This window comes from Ornithodoros turicata, chromosome 10, assembly GCF_037126465.1.
Source record: "Ornithodoros turicata isolate Travis chromosome 10, ASM3712646v1, whole genome shotgun sequence".
Classification (NCBI taxonomy): Eukaryota; Metazoa; Arthropoda; class Arachnida; order Ixodida; family Argasidae; genus Ornithodoros; species Ornithodoros turicata.
Genome location: NC_088210.1, coordinates 18,547,939 through 18,575,532, shown reverse-complemented (window position 1 = coordinate 18,575,532; position 27,594 = coordinate 18,547,939). Strand labels below are relative to the sequence as shown.

The following is a 27,594-nucleotide window of genomic DNA, read 5'->3' as shown; positions in this document are numbered from 1 at the left end:
AACAAGGATCCCCACCTAAGAAGCGGCACAGTGGCTCTCGTAGTGAGGGTCTCGCCGAGTGGTATCCTGCCCTTACGAGACATTGGAATATCATGTCCCTTTCGACAGTACGCGATTTCAGCACTCCCTAGCAGGGATTGCGTTGTGCCTTTATTAGTGGAAATTAGTTTCCGTTATATCCTATCACGTATAGTATCGATCGCTCCACAGGACCAAGCTTTCCGAAGTAATAGTGCAAATGTACCTGTATAGTGGGCGGGTTGAGAGTCAAACCGCTGAAGACGGCCCGACTCTCAGTCCCGTAGAGGGACCCCTAGACAGGAGCTGAAGATGCGAGGATAAGATATTTTTAGATATATGTATATGTAGATATGTGCGTGCTGAACGTCCCATAGGGAAAGGCTCGGCAGGTCATCCCGTACACTTCGCCGTTACGTGTCCTTCATCACTGGAAAATACGCTTCTGTAGTCGAGGGTCACGGCTTTCTGGCAATCACCAACTGCAACCGCGGTCGCCTCTCTTACTTCCTGTAAAGCAACGTTGTGTTTTCTAAACCAAGACAAGCATTCTACTTGGTTGGAAACGTAACTATTTCTTCCCAAAGCTGGTCGCATGCTGATATGCAAGGCTATGTCTGCGCGGAATACTTCTACTTCATGGTAGTCAAGGTGCTGGTATAAGACCTACATTTTTAGCGTTATATAATAAATTTGGTAGCGAATTAGGATCTACAAGATTGATGCACAAATCACAATGGACAGTTCGCGGAGGAGTGGATGTGGGAATTCTTATGCTTCCTATACACGAGGAGAAAAGTCTATAACAATTACATGTTCTCTCGTTATTCTCCCTGATAGCCTTTAGAACGTGCAAGATGCACTCGTGTAAGGTGCACTTACTGTTATTAAATCTATACATGACTTACATGTGTGAATTAAGACCTGAAACATAGTCCTCTCAAAGAACACAGGATGTGAACGTAACATTAGTTTATTTACACAGTATCGTCATACAAGTCACATGACACCGCGACTTGTCATTTGATTCCATTTCCGGGAATGATACCAGCCGAGAGCGGTTGACATCAGTCATGATATGAAATCAAAACTCAATTTCATCGGATCCTCAGCCGTAGAATCCGTGCTTGAAGCCTCCGAAACCTCCATAGCCTCCGTAACCTCCGTGGTTCACCTTAGTGGTATAAGAGAAGGCACGGTTGACAGGGAAACCGAATCCGCCATAGCCTCCATAGCCCCCAAATCCGCCGCCGTATCCTCCTCCATAGCCTCCTCCGTAGGCGCCGGGTCCTCCGTACCCACCGCCATAGCCACCGAGGCCCCCGCCGTAACCGCCGAATCCATGGCCACCGAAGTATCCCGCAATGGCGGTTGCCACCAGGGCAAAGAAGACAGCGACGACCTGAAAGGATCAGTGCTTGTAATAATTGTTTGTCAAAGTAAACCGGCATGGAGCAGGCTGGTTCCATGGGACACGCTCCTATACATTCAGGTTAGCTCAGGCTCCTCTATACTTGTAGAGGGCACAAGCTTATTCTTACTGCCTGATGCTTCCTACTGCCTACACATGATGAACTTTCAAGCTAACATTATGGAGTGGTTATGGATTCATATCCCAGATCGGTACCACCAGGTGGAGGACCTGTACCCAGCACACCAAATGGATACTTCTCTCTGAAGCTAAGAGCTTGTATTGCGTTATGAGGCGCTGCCTGGTCATGTATATCCGAGAGCGCGGCAACCTATCCAGCTACACGGCAAGCAGTTTCACTATCCGCCACCAGGACCTCGTACTTCACAGCTTCATGGAACTGGCTGCAAGCACATCCGTTGACGCCTCTGTTTCGCCTTCGGCGCGGTCCGTACACTTATATGTCCTTACCGTGCAGTTCATGTTCTCTCTGTTCCGTTCGAGAAGTGATGCTCGGTCTCTGTCGCCGAGGGTCTTATATACTGGATTTCCAAATTGCTGACTAGTTATGACGACACGCTCACCCCAAACCACATTTGTCGTCAAGAGCAACAAAAGACGACTTCTTTTCTGCAAATTCTATGCCGATTTTATTTTTCTTTCTTTTTTTTTCTTTTTTTCGTCTTTCGCACTCAGGCGTGTTCGAAGGTCGCAAGAAAAGAAACGCCAAATTCCGTCACCTCAAATTATGTTCGAAGAAGGCGGAACGGGCCAATCAAAATGTGTCAGTACTTGGTACACAAATGCGACGGGGAAGCAGACAACCAATCTAATTACGTGGAAACGCACAGGGGGTGATGTTATGGGGGGGGGGGGGTAGATACGAGCACGTGAGAAAAGGCGACATTGGCACTACCTGGCATCTCTGAGGGCGAACGGAACGAATGTCTACCATTCACAATTACAGGGTGGATGATTACGTAACTGTGTGAACAGCATAAAGGAAGCGTGTTTAGAAGCTGACTTCGACGCTTTTTTTTTATTAAAGCATTTAGGAATACTCTTTTTTAAAAGCGAGTTACTGGTCGGCTGCGTCATGGAGCCAATTGTCACTTTACCCCAGTGAGTGTTGAACTTTCATGAGCGGTATTTTTGCGAGTGGTAACTACAACTGTGTGAGTTGCTGGGCATAAATTATCCGTAAATATGCCGTATGACGCTGGAGTGACGTATTTAATCCTTTTCCGTAATTCTTTGTTTGTCGAATTAACGTATACGTACACTTGTGCTCACGTATTTCCATATTTCGGTACTCGGTAAACGCTGAAATATACAGGGTGTTTTTTTTTTGTTTTTTTTAGACAGATTTTTCATTAAAAAACTATAAGGGCTAGAGACATGCTGTTTTCACTTCTAACATCTCTGGGCCGGCGGATGTTCTTGGCCATATGTTGCTCAACCGTCGAATGACTAATGACCGAAAAATCGTTAATTAACTTTTTAATTATAAAAGCTACGAAGTTGTCCCAATGAGAACATCTGTTCCTTTCGGTGACCTGATATTGTAGCCGTTTTCAGAACAAAAATCTGTCCTGGAGACACCTAACGTGAAAAAAAAGTCTTATTAAAAAATCTATACTTACCTGAACACTATGGGGTCAACGCTACTCATCTCGGAGGAGATTTTGCCATGACCTCTCAACACTTTTGTCAAATTTAATTCGCGAGAAATTGAAACTTGCCAAGTCAACTTCACGTTTATTTATTTTTATTTATGTATTTTTATTATCTTTACGGAAACAGAAAGCGCATGCCGGATTAACCCCACTGTTTTGCAAAATGCATTCACTACCACAATGGCAATAGCCGGAAAACAATTGCGAAACCGTCGCTTTGAGGAGCGCAAATTGCCGGCCGCATTCAGGTGCGAGGAGGCCATGTACAGCTCCGGTCAACTTTAATAATAACACTGGAAAAAAATTTGGTCGCATTTCCCAGCGCGATAACAGCCACCCTTGGGGCACTGGGGGAATGTTAAGCGAACAAAATCCTTGCGTTAAACTAACAAAGTAATTTTATTCAATTAAGATTTCCTCATGACCACAAGGGTTGCTGTAATCGCGCTCGGGAACGAGATCAATTTTTTTTTTTTCGATGTTATTATTAAGGTTGACCGGAGCTCTATCATGCTCTTTCACTTTCACTTTTCCAAGCTTCTGCTGGTAACGCCAGCATGGTTGCAACGTGCAAAGCGATCTGAAAGAAGAGCGAGAAGGAAGCGGAAAGGGGTAGTTGATCGTTTTTATTCCGCCAATTTTGCCGTGATCTTTTTCTTTCTTTTTTTTTTTTCCAGCTATTACCAAGGCTGTAGGGAATGTATTTTACGATGGAATAGGTTAAATTCGATGTGCGCTTCTCCTTCTGTAAAAAAAAAATCGTGAGGTTGACTTTGCAAAGGGTGACTTTTCGGAGATCAATTCGTAAAATTAATGATAAACGGAACGCAGCCAGGGACACGGACGAGGAAGTGCACAAACGAACTGCTACGATTGGCTGCGTTCCGTTTATCATTATGTACAGTTACCAACTACCCCGCATTTCTACGCCCGTTTCGTAAAATTAAATTTTGCGAATTAAATTTGATAAAAGTGCTCAGAAGTCATGACGAGATCTCCCCAGAGATAAATACTGTTGACCCTGTATTGATCAGGCCAATGTATATTTTTCATGCGATTTTTTCCCTTGCGTTTTTTTTTTTCTTCTTTTTTCTTCTTCTTTTTTTTTCCTCTCCCAGTCCGGTGAAACAACCCGGTGTATAGTGCGCATGTCGCAATAGTGATCGGTGATTGATATGGTCGCTAATTGAAAAGAAAGCTAGAACGCGTGTGCACGTTCTTCGTAGTATACAGATTTGCATTTGTTCTCCCACATCAGTTTTTGCGTTCCTTGCGATGGTCGACCTTTAACCAACCTTTTCTGCTTGACTTTCAGTTGCGGATGTTGAACTGCATAGCTTTTGTCATTGCAACGAGCGTGACTTGGGTATGGATTGCGGTAAAGCCCATTGTGAATGCCTGTAGATAAGCGACTCCAGTGCGAGTGTCTCGCAGCTGGAGCTGGTCGAAGAGCGGCGTTGATTATATATTCTCTAGTTAATGGCCCCAGGACGACATGTCGCTTAGAGGAAAGCTACCACACCACATAGGACTATCTTGTCGACGGTCTTGTACAGCAAGTCAGTGAAAGACAAAAGTTTCAAAACCGGAGATTTTTATTTACAGTGCATAAAATTACTGGTGGTCTGGACAGGAGAAACGACCTCTTTGGCCTCCTTGGGGGAAATAATAGACGCGGGGTTGCCTGGAATATAAAGTAAATAGCAAGATCATCAATTCTCTTCTATTGGATTTGGAAGATTAAGTAGCTGCACAGCAGTTTAGTTCTGCACATGAGAACAAGCACGACGCAAAATTATTAATGCCGAACTGTCTTTTATCTCCACGATTTTGCTTGTAATGATAATAGGCACAGCTCTATTTCTTATACGTCACGGGGTAGCCTCTCTCGCTTCCGTTCATTTTTGTTGGCTCATAACTGCCACTATGCAAGGGCCTGTTATCTGTAGCAGTAGGTCGTGAACGACACTTACATCTAGCCATAGAAACCAAGACCGTAGCCGTAGGTCGTGAACGACACTTACATCTAGCCATAGAAGCCAAGACCGTAGCCGTAGCCACCGTAACCGTGACCGTAGCCATGACCGTATCCGTGGCCGTGATTGATATGGGATCCATAGGCGAAAGCGCGTCCAACGGGGTATCCGTAGCCGTAACCACCGTAACCACCGTATCCACCATATCCACCATATCCGCCGTAGCCGCCGTAGCCACCATAGCCGCCATAGCCGTGGCCGTAGCCAAAGTAGCCAGCCATAGCACTAGCCACGAGGGCGAAGAAAACGGCAGCAACCTGCATTGAGAAATGCGGAAATTGAGAGGTTATACATTTGACAAGATCTTTTCTCCTCTGGCTCGTGCGGTGCGACTGGACATGCATTGAAACTCGACAATGACGTACGTCGCCAAGACGTGTGTATTTGAGTCATCTTGGCCCAGTCCTGAGGAATAACGAAACTTCCATTACGATTACGGTGCCGACTGATGGTGACCTCATACATTGCGCTTGCCTAGCGTTGCATCCTGAACGGGTTAGAAAGGCTGGTTGGGAAATAATATTGCTTTAAAAAGCAAATGCAACTTGCTATAAAAAATAGAGGGCCAGTACATGTATATAGCAGAGCTTGAATGGAACCATGCTCAAGCTCGTTTTTTATGGACTATTTAAAATCCACGGATGAGTTTACATATATACATGTATAACGGAAACATAGTTCAATGTAACCTAACTTAATCGGCTCATTTCACAAGGACTACTCTGAACTACCTGCAATCTGCACTCATATCTTCGTGTGTAAACTACTATCAGTGCAGGCGAGCTGGCGGAGAAATTTCATAACAATAGGAGACTCCGCCTGAACACACAAAACCGCTCAAGCCCACACTCAGGAGTTCGTAATTTGCCTATGAAATAGTTTACTAATTAGTACACTATAATCAGAACTTCACATGTCGCATCTACTTTTCATAATCAGAGTTAGAAGGATTTCACAGAACGATTGCAACAGGATCCGAAATGCAATGAAAAAAAAAAAAAAACAAGTACACACAGTTGTCTTTAGGTACACCTGCTAGATCGTAAGATCCCAGAAACTTACGCAGGTCTTCATGGTTGTTCTGTCTTAGCAAGACTCGATGCTGAGACGAGCGCCTGACCAGCTTTTATACTCGACGCGTTCGTTTGGGGTGTGGCTTACGGATTCTGCTGTCACTTTCCAGTACTACCGGCTATCAAACCGTTGGTTTCCAGGCAATTTTCCTCTGTGCTGTTTGCCGTTTATTGGGTTTTCGAAGGCCAAGCACGCGTGAAGGCTGCTACACACCGCTTTTTTGTGAACGAAAGCCAATTAGGAAATTATTATCACAGGCTTTGTGTCATGACATTAAAAAAAAAAAAAAGTGCAACGGTTATCGCGCCTCATTTTTTTCTTTTATTTCTTCACTGATTGATTGATTGGTTGTTTGTTTGTTTGTTTGTATGATTGATTAAAAATAAAAATACAAGGAACTATTTGCTGTTTTTGTGTGTACAATAACTTTTGCTTTTGTATTAGTGAGGAAGATTGTGAATAACGAAGAAGTCCTATAGAGCAGAAGATGGGCTCTGATGTGTATGAGAATGTACGTCGTATCTGCCTATATATCCGTATCTAGACCCTACAGAAAAAAATGGAGTAATTACGGAATCTCGATCGCTATTACTCCGCATTTTAGTCCCCTAGACCCGAAACTTACTCCCTTGCACTTCGAGTAGCCACTCGTTCGCAAATTGTCCCCTGAATGCCACAACCTACATGAATATGCATCTACTCCGCGGGAAGTTAAGGGGACAACGCAATATACTTAACAAGTTGAAATATGGCAGTTGTAGAAAAAGCCAGACAGCGGCGAAAATCAAACCCGTGCCTCTCGTGTCCATGTTTTCAGGCAGAGGGTTGTGTCGCGTTCATCTGTTTGTCTGTTTCAGCTTCAGAACGGCTACTTTCCAGCATTATAATTAAGCAATTTTTCTGCCTATACACAGTAAACAAGTAAAGTTGGTGGTTCTTTTTTTGACAAATTGTGCTAGCATCCGCGCGTTAGTCCCGTAGCCAAGGTCGTACTGAAGACCGGGAGGTAGTGGGGTCGAATGCTACCACCGGTTGTGCTGTCTGGGGTTTTCCCTGTACTCTATTAAAACAGAACGTCACCGCATAGCAGGCTCTAGGCCGACCACCGTCCCAAATGATGTTCGTTCTACCTCCTGATTGGTTAAAAACTGGAGACGTATGCCTTTTTGTGACACTGGGAGGTACCTGCGTTCGAATCCCGGTGCCGGCTGTGCTGTCTAGGGTTTTTCCTGGGTTTGCCTCGGACGCTTTCAGACATATGTCGGCACAGTTCACTTAGAAGTCAGCCCAGGACGCACATTCCCCCATGGCGTCAGTCGTGACGTTACCCACCTCTGCGAGGCCGGCGACGGCGAGCCTTTTCACCACCACCACCACCACCACCACCACCTTGTGGCACTTGTGTAGTTATGTCAATTGACACAAAAGGTGTACTGCCCGTGCTTTCCACAAATCAGGAGTGATAACGGTATCGCTCTGTGCAATGGTTGGCTATCACCCGTGCTACGTGATGTTATGTTTTTGAGAGTGAGGTTTTTCCGAGAGACTTTCCAGACGAATGTCGACACAGCTCCCCCTGAAGTCGGCCCAGGACGCATACTGAACCCCCTGTCCACCACTCCTTCCTGCTGTCCTCTCTCCATCTGTCTACGTCCATACGCCGCTCATACCCACAGTTGCTTCGCCGCGCTAACATTGTGCCCTATTGCGCAGCTGCCGCTCCGTGGCATTCATTTAGTCCCATCCCGGAAAGGACGGGACAAATGGTTGCGATGATCCATCTATTTCCCAAAATGACTAAAATCACTTTTTCTTCTCTATCTCGTTTTTGTATACATAAGGGGCGTCCTCACTATTGGCATACTGAGGACGCACCTTAAGATATCATGAACGTGTCCGTTGAGCTCTGTGTTTGTCATCAAGAAGGTCACAGCAGGTCCTCTCCGCATCCCACATCACGAACGCCAAATCGGCACTGAAGGTTGCGACAGCTGTCCTGGGTCTACTAGTCCCAGGCATCTTCCAAAGTGAGCAAATATTCGCGGGAAAAGGAGATACCGCAATAATGCAGACTGGCTACTCAGTAATGTTGTCATCAATGGCAACGAGGACGCAGGCTGTGCTTCGCGATGGGCTTGGCTGCATGTGACACCAGTGCCTGGTCGTTATGGCCTCGACAGTGCCTGCAGGCAAAATCTGTTCTGAGTGTCAGCATGGTGACACCCTGCCTGTATGCTGTTGATTCCTCTCTGTCACTCAGCCTCTCACGACTGTCTTCCATGGGAATGCCTCAATGAGGTAGCACCAGTATATTCAAGCAACCGTCTAGGTTCTCATGACTCTGAACGGTGTTCCGGATATGTGTAGGTGTGGGTCGCGGATGTTGTCAGCGACAACGAATTTCCTTGAGGAATGCAGTGCAGAGCATGTTCACCATCGCCTGCTAGTCTATCGCGACACTTCTAAGCCGTTGGTCCAGTAGAAGGAGCAGGGAGTGTAGCACCTTGGCAAGGTATGCTGATGGTGGTGGTGGTGGTGGTGGTGAGGGTGGTAGCGTGCTATTCCTGAGCGATCTGCTTGCTGCCTCCCTGGCGGCATGTTGCTCCTGGGGACGGATCGTGTGTCCTGGGCCGACTTCACAGGGAACTGTGCTAATATTTGTCTTAAAGCGCATCAGAAAAATCCCAGGGAAGATACCCAGACAGCACAGCGGGCAGCCGGATTTGAACTCGGGTTATTTAATTCCCAGTCTCGGCGGAATGCCTTCACCGTAGAAGTTATGCTGGCCTGGTGACCGCGGCATCGCGGAACTTTTTCCTCGTCAATGAATTTCTGAATTTTATTTGGGCTGCGGGCAACCTAATAACGGTCAAGAGGCCGAAATTATCGACATGTATACGTTGCGTGTGTGTGTGCATGTTTACGAGAAATTCTACGAGAAATAACTTCATAAGACTTAATAACTTAATAACTTCATGTCTGGTGTCAACGAAACGTTCTGGCTTATATCTGCTTTTGTCGGGTGATATATTTTGTGTGGTGTTCCAGGTGTTCCAGCTAACGTGAAAAAAAAATCATATTAAAAAATTACTTGTCTGAACACCATGGAAGAAACGCCGTGTATCTCGGGGGAGATTTTGCCGACATTTCTGAGCCCTTTTATAAAACTTAATTCGCGGTAATTTGAATTTTCACAATCGAACTCCGAAATCTGCCAAGTCAACGTCACGTTCTATTGAAAAATGCATTCACTAATAGAACAGTAACAGCCGAAAAAAAGGAAAAGAAAAAGAAAAAAAAGCAATGCGAAAAGCGTCGTTCGCAGACGTCAGAGCTCCAGTCAAGGTTAATAAGAACACTGAAAAAAAAATTCATTTCTGAGCGTGATAACAGCCACCCTGGAGGAACTGGGGGATTGTTACGTGAACAAAATCCTTGCGTTAAACTAACAGAATAATTTTTATTTCAATTAAGATTTCCTCATGGTCCCAAGGGTTGCTGTAATTTCGCTAGGGAACGAGACCACATTTTTTTTTTTCCAGTGTTATTATTAACTTTGACAGGAGCTGTGCCAGCCCATACAGTTTCCCTTGTCGAAGATTTTGCTGATAACGACGGCACGGTTGCGACACAGAGTTATCTGAAAGAGCCAGAAGGAAACAGGAAGGGGGCGGGTGACCGTTTTTCTTCCGCCGCATCTTGCATTCGCCGACAACTTTTGGGCCTCGAAACAATGATTTCGCTCTGTTATTTATTTATTTATTTATTTTCAGCTAATACCAAAGCAGTAGGGAATCCATTTTAGGTAATCCATCCCCACAATGCAATGGGGTAAATCCGACGTGGGCTTTCTGTAAAAAACGTGAGGTTGATTTGGCAAATCTCGGAGTTCAATTGGGAAAATTCGATTTCTCGCGAATTAAATCTGATAAAAGTGCTCAGAAGTCATTGCTAAGTCTCTTCCGAGGTAAATAGTGTTGATCCCCGATAGTGTTCAGACATGTACTTTTTTTCGTTCCTTTTGCTTTGCTTTTTTTTTTTTTTTTTTTCACAATAGATGAAATGCGGTGTATGATACACTTAGCTTATTGTATATCATTATTGCTGCTAGCATGCGAGCAACACTAGACACGAAATAAATACTTTTGCACAAAAAACGTTTTAGTGGAACTGTCCTTCCAGGAATCATGTTCCATAGACATGCGGCGTCCTCAACGCGATAATTTGTACGCTCTTTTTACCTTTCAGTAATTATACAAATGCACAAACAAAGTGCTGCCTGAAGAGATTAGAACGTCCATTTAATAGCACCGTTACGAACTTTTAGGGCTAACATTTGGAGGACGGGGGTGGGGGATCTATTTATTTTAGCAGGAAATGTCAGCCAGAAAGGATAGTCAAGTGTGACTATTGGATAGCTGCTAAGGGAACAAAGTCAACCGGCTGGCAGGGGGTTGTGCTAACACTTTCCATCCCGTATCCTCTTTGATGACTCAGCCAATGCCAAGATGTGTGCCAAGAACCGAGAAGAACTGTTAGGAAGTATGGGAGGATCCGAGCAGGAGATGCATGTTTCGCCAGAAGGGTGGGCTCTGATAGCGGGCTTGACCTGCCGATGGCATCGCTTGACGAAATCGTTTCTAATGCTGTGGTGTGCATTCGCTTCGAGCTGCGTGTCGCATCAGGAAAGGCCGTGAACACACATATGACCGAGTCGGTCGAAGCGTCCGCTCGCTCGTGGTAGCAAAGGTCGTGCAGAAGAATGAGAGGTAGTGGGTTCGAATCCTACAACAGACTGTGCTGTCTGAGGTTTTTCCTGGGTTTTCTGAAGACTTTCCAGACAAATGTCGGCACAGTTCCCCCTGAAGTGGGCCCAGGACGCACACTAACCCCACCCTGTCTCCCACTCCTTCCTGCTGTCCTCTCTCCATCTGTCCACATCTGTACGCCGCTCATAGCCACAGTTGCTTCGTGGCGCTAACACGGAAAAAATGACACATAGACCTGAAATATATAGCGCAGTCATGCAAGCTTTCAATGCAGCTGGCCAATCTGCATGTTTGTATGATTTTCCGCTCACACAACATATTGAATATTATTTGAACTAAATAAGAACAAGATAAAAGCCTCGTTGCCCTAGACATCATTTTATTTACACTGAGTTTCACACAACGTTGCTTGCTGCGTTTCATGGAGCTCACATAAGATCTGTAAGGATTTCGGAAGACGTGAATTAAATACAGAAGTAAGAGCACATATTATGTGCACGAACTCACCAGTTCTTAATGTTTAGCCATAGAATCCTTTTCCGAAACCGCCGCCAAATCCGCCGAAGCCGCCGTAACCAATACCGATGGGGAATCCGTGCTTGATGCTGGATCCGTAAGTAAAGAATCGTCCAACGGGGATTCCCCTGTATCCGTAGCCAAGGCCGCCATAGCCCAGTCCGCCATAGCCCAATCCGCCATAGCCCAGTCCGCCGTAGCCAAGACCTCCATAGCCAAGGCCTCCGTAGCCCAGACCACCGAAGCCCAGACCACCGAAGCCAGCCATGGCGGCGGCAATGAGTCCGAGGAAGGTGATAGCAATCTGTGGCAAAGTACATTATACTAAGTGAGAAAGATAGATTTGGAGCAAATGCACCCGACGAGACAAACAAGTCTAGATTCTCCCTCTTCACCTAAATTAAACTAACACACGCAATTTCGGAAGGAAAGTTTGGACCGTATTAATTGATTGATAGGAAAAAGAAAGATGTGTGGAGATGCGAGTCTCGACACAGTCGGGACTTGTACATAGAAGAGAAGTTACACGAACAACGCCAAAAGCCCAACGGAAAAAGCAAAACAAAAAAGCAACCCAACATTTCCAGGAGACATAACAAGAAACAAACAGGGGCGGACTAATGAGTGAATCCAGTTAATGAGACCGTATAGTTGAAAAGTCCGTAGACCAAATACAGCAATGGCCTGGACAGTATTCTTTCTTCCCTGTCTTGTAGCTTCCGTAGAACGACCGTATCATGGCCATGTCTTCCGTTTCACGCAAGACAGTTAAATTATCTGATAATCTTGTACCATGCCGAAGTATTCGATTCACGTGCATAAACCTTAATGGTCATTCCCTACAATCCTGTCGTGCCTTCTCTCCCGCCATGTGGTTGTACCGAGCGACCTGTCCATCAAACGACGGCATGCCGCTCCAGGGGAGGAACCTTGCGTCCTGTGCCATCTTAATGGGGAACTATTAAGACATTGAAGTCAGCCCACGACGCATTCAATGTCCACCCATAGGCACATAAATCATATATCCATCGTCACATATCCTGGTCGCCTTGCCGTCCATGCTGCCGTTGTGCGTGTATCCACTCCAACTGCACGACCTGTAGCGCTCGAAGCATAAGGCTATTCCACCTCGTGTCTCTTACCATGGACTTCATGGTTGAAACGTAGATCAAAATTGAATCTGCGAACTGTGCTTAGACTGGGACATACAAGAGCTTATATACTCCGTGGTCCTCGTTCTATGGGTGGAGCTTTTCTGTTAATACCGTGTTTGTTTATCATGTTTTGATTCAAGCATGCGTGAAGGTTACAGAAATAGTCTGGTTTATTATACTGTCTCCATGCTACCATTACTCGCATATGTCATAAGCGTATGAGAGTTCAAATTTGAATCGGTGCTTATACCGTCTAGCAGGAAGTGGTGCAATATCCCTGTTGGACATTTTGTAAGTTTTCGAGGTCGTGTATCTTACATTTTTCCGGCATTATTAAGAACACGACGTTTCCGCATGTATGCAATAAAGCAGTTATCTCTCTCTCTCTCTCTCTCTCTCTCTCTTTATGTCCACTTTTCTCAGCGTCATAGGTCAAGTCGAAAAATGCGACATTTATCGGTCCCTGGTGCGCCATTATGCGCCATTAATGTGCTGAAATATCTTGGCTAACGTTAGCAGATACGTTTGGAACTGATCAAGATGAGTTGTATGTTTTAGGGAAATTGAAGAAGATCTTACTATTTCGAAAAGAGCCTAAAAGCTGGCTTAGGCGGTTTGGGTTTCAACGGGCTCAGACGTCCATTGCCCTATTCACAATTTAAACAACAACAACTTTATTTTGATCTCGATGATTCGGGTTCGTGTTTCAGCGCCACAGGTGGTACATTACCAGTTCAGTAGCCACCTACTTACTGCTTTCGAAACTAAATAAGCGATGAAAAAACGGCTACGAAGCAAGCGAGCTGGTGAAGATGATGCATAATGTAAAACCCCGAGACTAGGGAACACGAAAAGACAGACACAAACACGAAGTCTCAAAAAAAAAAAAAAAAGACTTCGTGTTTGTGTCTGTCCTTTCGTGTTCCCTAGTCTCGGGGTTTTACATTATGCATTAAATAAGCGAGCAGCGTGATATATTGTAATTCTTGAAACAAAGCTCATGTAATCATGATTCCATAAACTTATGCAGAAAAATGTGTGGGCGATTTTATATAAAAAGGCAATCTGATTGTAGCGTGGTAGAGCGTTACGACTTCGGGTGATACTTGGGATACCCCCGTACCCGGGATATCATGCGGACAGCCGGCCGAGGATATAACCAACACGGTCATTAATTACGTACAACGGCATGCCAGGAGTACCAACGATGTATGACGGAGAATGATTGAGCCACGAAGGAAAACGAAGCGGAATAGATTTGCTCGGTCCCTCTGAAGTGGGCCCAGGACGCATACTAACATCCCTGTCCCCCACTTCTTTCTGCTTTCCTCTCTCTCCATCTGTCCAGGCCTATACGCCGCCCATAGCCAGAGTTCGCGGCGCTAACACCTAATTAAAAAAAAGAAAAAAAAAACATTCCCGCCTCTACTCCAACACATACGACTGTCCTTCAATGTGTGCTGGCCGAAAGCACCAAAGTGCGCTTAGGTGTTCACTGATCTACATCAAATAAGTTGGCATACGAGGAAGCTGACGAGTTACCGGTGAAAGCCCTTCGTGTTGAAATGTCCCTTCGACATTTCATCCACCTGTCCACGCGGCATCACAGGCGCTTCATTATTTCAAGCTCTACGTTGGAGAGCCAGGCTGTTCTGCCATACCGTGGCCTCATCCAAAGTCATAAGCGTATTCCCGAGTTACCTTTGCCCTTGTGAAGTGATGGCGATCCGCAGTATACCCTATGGTCCTGTTGGACCTAATACCTATTGAACAACAAAGTGCGGATCCAGGAAGTATATTTTGAGCCGAGAAGACGTGCAACTCAGAGAACCTGGTATTGGTATGTGTATACGTGTCCGATGTCATGTCTGAAATGATACTTCGGCTCCTAAAAAGCGTTGTTCGCCCGGAAGCAAAACGGAACCATTCACAGTGCAATAATAGCTAGTAAACAAGAGAACTGCCGATTAGGGGTCATCCGGTTCCTCGTCGTCTGAATCTCGCCTGAGGGGAAGCTTTGAATGTCTGCGAATTCCATGTCCATTGTCCTTGCATGTCTGAAATTGCATACCACACACTAGCACGGAAGACCTGTCCTGGACCCAGATGACTATGCGTGCAGCTCCCTTGCCAGGACGACGCATTGTCTGGCTTCCTTTAAGTCTTGTAGTTCTTCGTCTGTGGGAACTTTCGCACTGCACTTCGCGGTCATCGTGATATTATACCTCGCAGAAGAAACATTTTGATGACTGTTCTCAGTGCCGGATTTAGGGAGGGGCAACCGGGGCGTGTGCCCCGAGGCCCCCACCAAAAGGGGGCCCCACCACTGCACTATAAATCTTTTTTTTGTGTGTGTGCGTGTAAGTGGTAGTTGTTCTAGGAATAGAGGTTCTGGCCAAAGTGACGCTCACAAGAGGCTCAAGCAGTAGATCAAGGGACAAGATGCTCCCGCAGAGCAGATACTGTGGGAGCATTATTCAATGGCTACACATTTTTCTTAAAAGCGCTGGATTCTATTGCTAATAATGAAGATGGAACTAGTGAAGCGCGCTTCAAGGCCGGCAGCTTCGCTGACAGAATGACTAGTCTTGAAAGAGAAATTGTTTTGTTTGCTTCCGCACATTTAAACCCGGGAAAAAACGAAACCACAAGCCATAGCAACCTCGAACCACTTCACGCTTGAAACGCTTTCAAGAAATGGAGCAGCAGACCCCTCATGGGTGTCACTCAGCTCCAATGTTTGTAAATAAACAGGTACGTATTCTCTCTCTCTCTCTCTCTCTCTCAGTTGCGTCTTTTTCGACATGCTACAACTTCCTCATTGACATCTGAGAGCTAAAACCGGTAATTAAAAAGTTTGAAAATTAATTACCGCTAATTAATTGTGAAGGGGCGATGAAAAAGTATTTTTGGATAGACCACACAACTGTCAAGCATGTACGGTTGGTTCCATTTTTGTAGAGCACTCCGTTTTTTTCTTTAGCCCCTGGCCCTTTTTCGGTGGGACACCCTGTACATCACAGGCAGTAGTCGCACCATGCAAAAGCACTACTGTGGAGGGCAGCACAATTCTTCCCTATGAACGCCCACGAACCGTTCTCAGAAGCCAGAGGGGCCCCTACCGAGTAGGCTGCCCCAGGCCCCCACCACTGTAAATTCGGCACTGACTGTTCTTTAGTACCTAGCCACCCAAACACTATCAGTAGCCTGTCCGGGTCTGTTTGTATAGAAGCTGAGTATGAGTCTCAGACTCCTTCTCAGTGGCCTTGGCTGCTCTTCCTGCGCGAGTGCCAAGCGCGTGCTCAGTGTCCTGTAACGGCTATTGAGATTGAGCATGAGTACGAGACTCATACTCAACTTCTTTGTTTCCCTGGGGTCATATGTCTCGCTGTTTCTCTCATGCTGTGACCGCTCATCAATCCCTGTCGACGTTCTGCTTCTGCTTCGAAAGCTGACGAAGATCCGACTTTGTTGTGGCAGTTCAGGATCAAAAGGTGCAACAGACCGACAGTGACGATATCTAAGTAGGGGACATCTTCCGAGTGTAAAGGTCGTGCCTTATGGCACACAAATTTCACAGCACAGAAGACGGGTGTTTTGTAAAACACCCTTTTTAATTATCATTAAATTATTTATTGACTTAGTCAATTACTTGGTTGCTACTTGACATACTTATTACTATATTAATATGCTTCATTACTTGCTCTTCTGAGTCTCATCTTATGTGTCCACTGTCCCTCGTCCTGTCCTCAGACTGAAGAGAATGCTGTTCGCCGTTCTACTCAAGAAAGAGCACATCATTTCAAAGGGTATATTCTACAGAAAGCGCCATGCCATGTGGGTTTATCCCATTTAAAACACTGTTTCAGATGGGTGCGTCGAAACCACTATTTCCAAGACTGTTATTACACTCCTCAGTGGAGCCTGTGGAATAAACAAGGGCGTTTGTTTATAAAACCACCCCTTTTACACGCTGGAAAGAGCGTAAGAAAGAGAGTAAGAAAAATGCTGTGTAAAAGCGTTACACTGTATCAAACATAATGCAATGCGGCTCACGATGTGCGCTTGGCGTGATGCAATTATCGTGCACCTCAATGGCTTCTGACTTGATATGCCTCCAGCTTCCAGGCTCCATCCATCCGGCACCCTCCAGGTTCCATCCGGCTGGGTTTCGGAGAATACAGGGTGTCCCAGAAAACGTGTCATTGAATTATAATAAATAAACTACATGACCTCGAGTCATGTGGTCAACGGCATTTGTTCTTACTAGGTTTTTGCCACCTCCTGATGTGAATGCCACGTAACGTAAGTTTAATTATGTAAATTTTTCGAACTGCATGAACTCAGAAATTTGCCAAGTAAATGTCACTTCTTTACCCCACCAATGTGAAGAGCGTGCCGAATTTACTCAAATTAATGGTATTTGACAGGGATATTGAGGAGCTATCCCATCGGGAAAAATAGCCGAACATCATGCTCTACAGAGCTCCCAGAGGATAGCACACGACCAATTTTTCAGCGCAATCGTCGTCAGTCCGACGAAAGGAGGTTGGAAACCCAGCCCACACCGGCATCGTAGAAAAAGATAACACAGGCAAGGATTATCATGTCCGGCTTCCCGTGAGATCATGCCTCCCCTCTCCCAATCTCAGGAACTGTCACGTTTTCTACTACCACTCTGTGGGCTGGGATTGCGACCACCTTTCGTCGGACTGACAACGATTGCGCTGAAAAATTGGTCGTGCGCTATCCTCTGGGAGCTCCGTAGAGCATGATGTTCGGCTATTTTTTCCGATGGGAGCTCCTCCTAGCTCCTCTCAAAAAGTCGTCGCGCGTTATACTCGGGTGCTCCGAAAAGCACGATGTTCGGCTATGTTTTCCAATGGGATTGCTCCTGAATATCACTATCAATTATCATGAATTTGAGTAAATTTAGCACGCTCTTCATATTGGTGGGGTAAAAAAAGTGACCTTTACTTGGCAAATTTCCGAGTTCGGATCACAAAAATTTACATAATTAAACGTACGTTACATGACATTCACATCGAGATGTGGCAAAAACCTTGTAAGAACAAATGGCATTGACCGCATGATTCTAGGTGGCGTAGTTTTTTATTATTATTATTATTATTATTATTATTATTATTATTATTATTATTATTATTATTATTATTATTATTATTGTTATTGTTATTGTTATTGTTATTGTTATTATTCAGTGACACGTTTTCTGGGACACCCTTTATATGCTTGCGAAGCTAGACCGCCTCTTTCGAAAAAGCGTCGATTTTCCCATTTCAGAATGTCCCCCGTGGTCACCACCGTGTATATTATATTATACTGCACTCGAATTGTATTTCCAAGTGCACCGCTATTCTTAGAGAATATTTACGCAGACGGCGTCATAAATAGAGATAATTTATTCCGTTATCTACATTGAACTAATTCTGTTATGGGACTATTCGACGTCTGCCACGGCTTTTTTGAGTTCCACTTGGAGCTTCTCGAGCGCAGAGGTTGAACAGCAGCCATCTATCAAGGCGCTACCCTACAAAAAAGAAAACGTAGTCTGTAAGCAGCTGTAAGTTGTTAAGTAACACTTCACTGTACTTTTGGCGATAGTGACGAGGTACGTTATTGTTATCGTACCGGTGTAAGTCTGAAGGATGTACAGGCGCAGTCAGTCTTAACTGTAACGCGCTAGCGCACGGCCTGCAACAGACGGCAGCACCGCACGGGCAGCGGTGTGCGTGAGTGCGAAGCAGAGGCTGACTGTAAGTGCGATAACTGAATAATGGAGCATACCAAGCCGCTGTCGTGAGGCGGTTTGTCGCACACCGGTCTCGGACCCATATCTTGGACGCAGTCTCAATATTGCCAGGGGATAGCGCTCTGCGGCGCTGGCGTCTTCGCGCGTCTTCGCGCGTCACTGTTAAGTCTGACAGCTGCTGTACATCCGATCTACAAACGTCACGTTTGGTCACATGACTCAGGAAAACATAGTCACAGTAGGAGGGCATGTCGGTGGTTGTTGCGGTACGCGTGAATTACGAGGGGATATTGTAAAAACGCATCACCATGTTTTGCCCAGTCACGTGGCTCGAAGACTGCGCGTGACGTCATGCGCGCGAACCTCATTGCACGCTGGGGTGCTACTCTTTGGCTTTACCAGCTCACCCCTAAGATATGGCCGTTTCAGTGTCTCGTAATGCTAGCTAGTACTTCCGGCATGCATTTGATAATTGCCGTAAATCGTTTCATTCCATTAGCAACGGGCATCCATTTTATATTCATTTTCTGATCTTCCGGAACTACACGCCCTGGTGGTCGCGACCCACAGTTTGGGAACCACTGGCGCAAGGCATAGTCAGCATGTGTATACGTATTCACCTAGCCGTGGTATCCGTAGCCTCCATGTCCGTGGCCGTGTGGATGTTTAACCTTAGATCCATAGGCCCATTTGCGGCCAACGGGATGATGGTAATCGCCGTGCCCTCCTCCATAGCCTCCTCCGAAGCCTCCTCCGAAGCCTCCGCCGTAGCCTCCGTGGCCGTATCCAGCTAGGGTGGAGGCGATGAGTGCCAATAGGGTAACGAAGCACTGAAAATCGGATAAAAACACTTAAGGGTACACTTGCTCCTGAAATGTTCCCTTACACTTTTCTTATCGCTTTCTTATCGCTTTCGCAATGTTAGTCTGTACAAGGCATTGCTCCACGATCGGAGCAGCTCATGAGCTATGCCACAGTGGTCGCGTCGTAGATAGCGCTTGCCAACTTTAATGTAGTTTATGTTCTAATAAACGTGTACCATGCCACTGCGTTGTTTGCGTCGGCGGCCTGGATCGAACATCTAAACTTGGGGATCAGTTAAGTGATACATCACGTACCAATCCATCATGGCCGTTTCAATAGGTCGGTAGTTCGATCGACTGCACTCCGCAGTGACTTTGAAGCAAATTGCCCGCGAAAGGCCAGAGTCCAGCTGGCCGGCAGCGTCGGAGCAAGCCGTCCATCAACCATACACCGTCTCCTATCGAGCGCTGTCATTAGTCATTAGAACGTCACTTCCTCACTCGATTGACGGGCGCGCGATTTGAGCTTATAATTGTAGGTTGTATAGTTCACCTGCCGTACAACCCGATCGAGCCAATTATATATTCTGCCGACGTCACATACGGCGATATCTCGACACAGGCAGGGCAGATTTATTGTTTATTTTTCCGCGTTTGGTGTTTCACTCAACCGGATCATTCAACTTCACTAAGTTCACCAATATATTTGATGCAGTCGCGACACCTTTGTTCTTTAAACTTACGAAAAAGCGCGGGGGGGGGGGGGGTTCTTGGGTATTGGTATTGTGGCAACTTCCTCGAAGATTTGGAGGTAGCCTTAGAGACCGTAGTTTGCTATACTGGACATTTGTGGACTACAACAACGGCGTCAGCGTGGACACAGTCAATGCCACCTAGATACAGTAGGCCTGCGTATTGCCTCCTCTCCCTCCTTCACTACGTGGTCATATAAAGTCAGAATTCGTCTGCTACTGCGATTCGCCGTTCAGCGAATTCTAGAACTCGCAAATGATTGCAGCTAGGTTGGAACCTGTAGACCTGAATCTATAGACAAAAAGTACATCACGCTTTCCAGAAAATCAGCCCTGAGAAAGATAACCGTTTCGCGCTTAATTTTAAACTTTTCCCATTTAGTACGCGGGGACGTTCAATCACTACTTGCAGACGACGGTGGATCATCTCCATGGATACGACCGCTGAAAGCACTTTCGTGATTGGCTACCGCCGTTGAAAACACGATCCTGTTTGGCTTGACTCTTAGTTGTTACGTCACGTCGACGAGTAAGCAGGTTTTCTCTATCTAGGTGGTGTTGACACAGTACATCCATGAAGACAATAGCCTGAGCCTGGATGGGCAGAAAACATTATAAAAAATCCGAAATGTCAAATCTGAAGCTTTATGAGCTTTCATCCGTGTCGTCTTTTTTCTGTGTTTACATCCCAAGCTCAGGCTGTTTCCTTCATGGATCTCGTCCACCATCTTGCCTGAGTCTATACCACCTTACCCGAGGCAACCTATCGATGCGTAAACGCCATTAATTGTGCATAGCAGATACCGCCGTATCGCCCGTACACTCTGGAAACTCGACGGTTTCAAGCGAGAAGCTTCACTTACCAGAAGTTTCATGTCTGCTTTTGGCTGAATCCCGAACGAGAAAGCTGTCAGACATAGCACCTGCACAGCCCTTATATATACTCCATTCTTTTCGGGTTCCATGGACCGGTTGGGAGCTACTGGACCATACGTTTGAAGAGTTGCAATTGGGTCAAAATGTTTAACCGAACCGTTTACGGACGATTGAACGGACGGGAACTGGTCAAGAATTGCTATAAGCGCTTTCCGCACCACCTTTCGCTTATTTCCAGTAATATCTTCGAACACTCATATTACGTGACTGGTAGATCGCAGCAAGTATACAGTCTGTCAGCTTCAATACAGAATGCAGTTCTCGTCCGTGCTTCCTAATATACGCGCAGTGTGCTCTTCTGTGACCACAATATCTGTGTTCTTACACCACTACAAGAGTGGCGACCAGCTTGGTATAGCTCGAATTACAATCCTTGCCGTTGCAGTTTCTGTCTGTGGTGTCGTTAAAAAAAAACACACTGGTTCTCCCGCAATTGCACTCCCGCTGCTTTATAGAACAGATATTTAGTCGTCTAACTATCCCCAAAGTGATATATGGACATACGTTTATCTTGCTGCTCCCTCACGATTGAAACCGCAGCGAAATTGCAGGGCAAGGTTGCCCAAGAAGGTACATCGATGACCCGTCCCCGCTTACTGAGTCTTTCCTTGTTATGTGATAACATGACGCGTCAACGTGTTACGGAAGTTGCAAATACTGTTTGTTTAAAGATCTTAATATACGTGGATGCCCATCAGTTGTGCGCACTAGGTGAGTTGGAATACCTGGTGGCCACTTGACGGTGACAACGTGGCACTGAGTTTGGAGAAAAGAGAAATTGGCAGAACGCAGAGTCTTGTCTTGTGCTGTTCGTTTATGTGTTCTGTCCGTTTGCCTTTGTCCTCGGGGATATGTTGTCAATTGGCAATATGTTGTCAATTGGGATATGTTGTCAATTGTTAAATTGGCTAGTTTCGTGCTGTATAACAGTATATTTGAACCTCCGGTAGGACATCAATGTCCTCCGATGTCTTCCACTTACAGACATGTACTAAGCAAGGCCTGACCATAGTTAATGTTTACTAAAAAGTAGACATGTAGTTCCACGCACAAAATTCTTTGCTATAGCTGCTCATGAATAAAACAATATCGATGGTTAATTCAACTTCAATGGCAGGCATGTGGCTATCCACGCTGGAGCTTTTATTAGATACGTCTATGGTACGGAAATCCTCCGTAATGGCATTCTTTCTTCCCCGGGAAAATTAAGATATTCTGTAGGCCCCCAGCATCGCGCACACGATTCCTGGGCGACGGACATGACGATCGGGCGTTAGAGATTTTGGGAAGGTGGTTTTGAAGAAGTATAGTTGTCTTATGCTCGGGAAACCGAGAAAAGATTTCTGTGACACGCATTTAGGAAAACTTGGCTCCATCACTAACTTGGACATAGTCCCATAACTTAAAAACGCGAGACTGAGGGACGAAAAACGACAATACAGAAAAAGGTCTATGGTTATGGATCTATACCCACCAGCTCGCTCGCTACCTCTCTACCCTCTCGTGTCACATAGTGTTTGGGACAATGTGAGGTGTCAATACTGTTCGTACGAGTTCAGGGGTGTTGTTGCTTTGTGACTAGTAATTAGTGTGATGATGATGTAGTGTGATTAGCATGATTAGTGTGATGGTGATGTGGTACGATTAGTATGATATGCACAAGGTTTGCCTATTACAATACACAATCACAACAACTGCTAGTGCCCATCTCTGAGAAACGCAGAATTGCTGTTTACTACTATATTGTTGTTTGTTTTATTTATTTGTCTCCGTTGTTTTATTTTGGTCAACGTGTTGCATGTTTGAGAGCGTGGGAATATAGTCACAGAAGTTTTAATCGCAGCGTTCGTCGAAGATCCATTCGTTGCAGAATTTGTTTTGACGCTGAGGTCTATACAGGGTATTTGCTCTAACGTGTCTAGAAATTATATTTAAAGCGAGCGATAAAAGAAAAGCAAGTGGTACTTTTCTGCTACTTGAGTAAGAAACAGGTACTGCTTCACTGGTAGCACTCGTTTCTTAGTCAAGTAGCTGAAAAGTAGCGCTCGTTTCTCTTGTATCGCTCGCTTTAAATAAAATTTCTGGACACGTTAGAGCAAACACTCTGTACAGTCATCGAAATTTGTATCCAGTCCAGTGCTTACTTAAACGAGCGTCGGTGCAGCTGCAAAGAATATCAACCACCTCACCCGGAGAAGGAAACCATCCCATACACCCACTCCACCCCTCCTTAGCTTGCTTCGAAAAATTAACTCCTAACTTACTTAATAATTAATATGTCGGGACACGATGTCGCTAGAGAATGACAAGCAGTTCAGACATTTTCATAAACAAAAAAAAGATATCCATTCCGTTAGTACGCCGCCGTATTCAGGTAGGTCCTATACAGGTACGCGCCAGCCCAGCCGATTTCTACGTCCCCCTCCCTCGAATTCTATGGGCGCCCGTCTCGTTCCGCTTGATACGGTCTCACGCTCGGCAGCAATCTCACGTGTAAGCACGGCTGTTACGAAATAGGGGCGCGCTCGAGCTGTTTCCGAGACAATTGCGGAACTTTGTTGGAAGCACAAAGAAACCGAGAGTACAACTCGCCCTCATTCGATGCTAGCCATGGCGGAAAAACTGCAGAAGGAGGGGTGTAACCTTTCCTGGGCAATCTGCAGCTGGGATCTGGAACATATGCGACTGAGACAACGGCAACTGGGGTGCTCTATGAATTAATTATGCCCAATTATGGGAAAATGTGGTCTTGTCACGTTGTCAGTCCTCGTCTGCAGACATCTGCGTACAGGTGACGCGTTTTAGAAGATTCCGGGACAGGGACCGCGTTAGGGATACGCACTAGGTCTGACGAGCAAATAAAGCTCACAAACGTCCACAAGATACGAGATTGGTTGCGAACGGAATCAAAGATCATCGTATAGAAATTGCGAATTCTGTGCTGTCCTGTGCTTTTACAGCTGTGGAGGCGCTCTTTCCTGCGAGTAAGCTTGCTTACCACTGAGCTTCGGTACTTTCCCTCCTCTTCATTTTTTTTATTACGACTTCGTGCTCGTATTCCCTAAATGAGACATTAAAGCCTCAAATACAGTCGCTTTCACTACGTGCGAAACACACTATCCCTGGACAACACTGCTAATCTGGTTCCATAGAATTATTCTGAAGAAATCAACGTTGCTCGAATGCTTGTGTGGTAGCAATGTAGGCTTTGACACGTATGAAAATGTCTGTAGTTCTAAATGTTTTGATGTTAAGGTTTTTTTTTCTTTTTTTTTCTTTTTTTTTTTGAAGATAACGAAAGTATTCCTGCAGATGGCTACTCGGACATTACCACACAGGAGTGTTCCTAGCCGCGATGTGGTGTCACATTACTCTTTAGTTACTTTTTTTTTCTTTTTTCTACTCATATTGATTACCTGCCCGATTCATTAGCCTGCCCAATCAGTATAGGGACAGCGATATTACCCTGCCATTTTAAGAGAAACAGTTGTTTTATCCCAGGTAGCGGCTACGGATGCGCAGCGTGCCTGTCTGGGAACCTGCGCGGTTTTTCGACCGCGAGCCGCAGACATTTCGGACAAGCGCGTCAACTTCCTTCCATCACGCTCAGTTAACCTTGACATGTTTGTCGTACGAAAGACTGTCCGCCATACCCTTAATCAGACACCCAAGTTTCGATCGGCTGTTCTCCCCTGCGTCCGCGTGAGAGGCGGGCGGCGTAGTGGAAGTAGGGCAGCCAGAATGGGCGTCCATTTTTGACCTTGTTGCCGCGCGTTTCCATTGTTCACGTCCTTTGCTCTTGTACCTCGTTAAGATTCTTGAGCGAAAAAAAGGAAAAAAAGAAAAGAAATATGTGTTTTGCTTCCGACAAAAAAAAAAAGAAAAGAAATGCACCGCTTAAGTTGCGAGCGCGTGCAAAAACAAACACCCACGTGTGCCTCATATTCTTAAATGTACAGATGACGAAAAGTATATTAAAACGGGGGTACAGAAAGAGAAGAACAAATGTTGACTTGAATTGTTTGTAAAGTTATCCTCTTGCATTATACTAGTGCGTTTGACCGTCTCTCTGCTGCCGGATGCATGCAGTGCATGGTTGCTTCCGTGGTTCCGCCTCGTGAAGTTGTACGTCCAGTTGTCCATCTGTTGGGTGGTTTGCTTCTGTCTTTGTTTTACGCGGTCCGTAGATGTGAGTTAATATAGATAACATAAATGGAGGCTGATGTCGTGTCGATAATCGTTACCCGGATGATAAGACCCGGATGAACTGGTGGATCATGGTGTCGGGTCTTCGGAGTTTATTTCTCGGTACGTTCGGAAGGATGTTTCTCTGAGTTTATTATTTTCCGAGAATTCGGAGTTTTTCGGAGTTTATTTTTGTAACTGAGTTTACAAAAACCAGCTGTTCCATGACGCTTGATGTGTGAAAGCACTGAATGATTACTGAATGAAGCACTAGCATGGACTTCGGCGGAAATGGGTAATATGTTTGTAGAATACGGTAGCAGTAACGTGGGAAGTACCTTGATGAATTAAAAACGCTCACGATTAGGCAATGCGCAGAGATATTACAGTAAGGGCTGAAAAGATTATTTGGACGGACATTTTGGTAATGGCGACCGCTCTCTGTCACGCCCCTGCGGTGAACTATACAGTGGGGGAAACGTGCAAGTTATGATGCCCTAGGTATGATCCAGATTATACTATGTCTCAGGTATTTCTCTCTGCGTGATTTTTGAAAGCACATATAACTTGAATTCTTGACACGGGCACAAGGGACTTTGGGCTAAAAGCGGATCAAATGTCTATTTTATCAATTGCCGATATAATGGACAGGCCTGATGATTTACTTACGGACGGCGGCCGTCGGCATAGCGTGGATATATGAGTGTAGCATTATGCTCGTATACATAGTTTTGCGGCACAATGTCCAGTGGCGTAGCGGGAAAATTATTTCGGGAGAGGTTTATGAGAATTTTACATGGGGAGAGGAGGGTTTCACCCTCGTTTCCCTCTCCCAAATGTGCTACCAAGGGTATGATTTCTTCTCCCCTAAAGGTTGGATTGCTACACCAAGACCGTTATTATGGGATATAACGCTCGTTCACTGCACATCTACGTATACTACCTCTCTGTCTGTCCTCTTTTTCTCTCTTTCACTCTCTCTCTACAGCGCATGAAATTGTTTCAGCCGGTGTTCCATATGATTGCTTTCTTTCTTCTTCTTCTTTTTTTTTTTTTTTTGTTTTATCTCAGCTTAAATGCATCTACAACAGTTTATGTTAGATTTTTTTCGCCCAAATTTTGTCTCTGACTGTATTTGACATATAGAAACATAACTCGCACAACACCTAGAAGCAAGACCATTCCATCCAGTTCTGAAACATTTCTGCGGAGGCAGCGAACCCCATCGGACCCGAAATCCCCCCGCACGCCATCATGATTCTCCGTTAATCCTTGAGTGTAAAGACTCACTGAACCTCCTCCGTTCTCAATCAAGGTCCACGTGCGTCTGGCCTCGCTCCACTTGTGCTCTGAAGCGTGCACACGTCTCGAGTTATCGCACCGGAAATGAACCTGTTACATGGGACCGCAACAGGAAGCGGTCTTGTGTCAGTCACTGCTGTCTCCGAGATTAGTTTCAATTTACTCTCTCCTTTCACGTTGTTCGCACGCACGATAGCGATCTGATGACAAGCTAGTCCACCTTCTTACCTGCTGGGTGTGGCCACGTCGAATATCTGGCCGAGATGGTGATTCATTCTCACCTGCGAATAATGTGCTAGGGGAGGGTGCTCTGGAATCTATGAGAGGTGACACCGTAGAGAGAAAGATTCAAATATGGCAGTCATCCAGGAAGTCAGACGACGCTACCCAGAAAACCACTAATATCCAATGGATGTCCAGAATAGGTCGCGAACGTCGCGAATATCCGCACGTCCATGGGACATTCATGATATGACCCCGAATACGTCGCAGACGTTCCAAAATTCCAACGTCCTATGATCATCCCTGGGACATCAGAATTGTTTATTTTCCCTGTTTGTAAACAAATGACGTCATAGTGTTCGACAGCGACACCAATAGACCTCTACCCGAGAAACGTCATCATGACGTTGGTAGACAAACTTAAACCGAAACAAATCGGAAGGGGAGGGCTGGGTTCCACGAATGGGCACTTGTTCGCTGCCTCCTACTCAAAGAAAAGTAGGACCGAAAGTCGCGTCCCTTTCAGGGACCAACGTAATCCCCTCAAGATCTTGGCTTTCGGGCACGACCTTGTTCGCCCCCTATAGCTTCGAGCGTAGTTCAACTCTACCAAACTGGTGGCGCTGTGGAACACTATGGCGGTATTTGTTTACAAACAGGGAGAGGTCTATTTGGTAGACTTGAACTACGCTCGAAACTAGGAGCGAACAAGGTCTCGCCCGAAAGCCACGGTCTTGAGGGGATTACGATGTTCCCTGAAAGGTACGCGACCTTCGGTCTTACTTTTCTTTCAATAAGAGGCAGCGAACGAGTGTCTATTCGTGGAACCCGGCCCTCCCCTTCCGATTTGTTTCTGTTTCAGTCCGTCTGCCAATGTCATGATGACGTTTCTCGGGTAGAGGGCTATTGCAGACTGCCAACCATCGGCAAGCGACTTAGTTGGCCACTGCACCTTGGACCAATGTCGGTA

General features: G+C 45.6%; 2 protein-coding genes and 1 long non-coding RNA gene across 6 annotated transcripts in view; 1 reads left to right on the top strand and 2 right to left on the bottom strand.

Moving 5' to 3' along the window:
* The window catches only part of LOC135370781 (BLOC-3 complex member HPS4-like), an 82,158-nt gene that overhangs the window by 33,772 nt on the left and 20,792 nt on the right, over positions 1-27,594 (top strand). The window lies entirely within an intron of this gene.
* Positions 1,127-12,654, bottom strand: LOC135370428 (keratin-associated protein 19-2-like). Its single transcript, XM_064604169.1, has 6 exons — positions 12,643-12,654; positions 11,531-11,804; positions 11,417-11,423; positions 10,485-10,494; positions 5,146-5,398; positions 1,127-1,308 (listed from the first exon to the last, which is right to left on the bottom strand). The coding sequence occupies exons 1-6, from the start codon at positions 12,652-12,654 to the stop codon at positions 1,127-1,129; spliced, it is 738 nt and encodes a 245-aa protein (XP_064460239.1).
* LOC135370914 (uncharacterized) lies at positions 18,115-20,958 on the bottom strand. The gene is made up of 3 exons (XR_010415472.1): positions 20,843-20,958; positions 19,045-19,254; positions 18,115-18,202 (listed from the first exon to the last, which is right to left on the bottom strand). It is a non-coding gene; the product is annotated as an uncharacterized LOC135370914 (long non-coding RNA).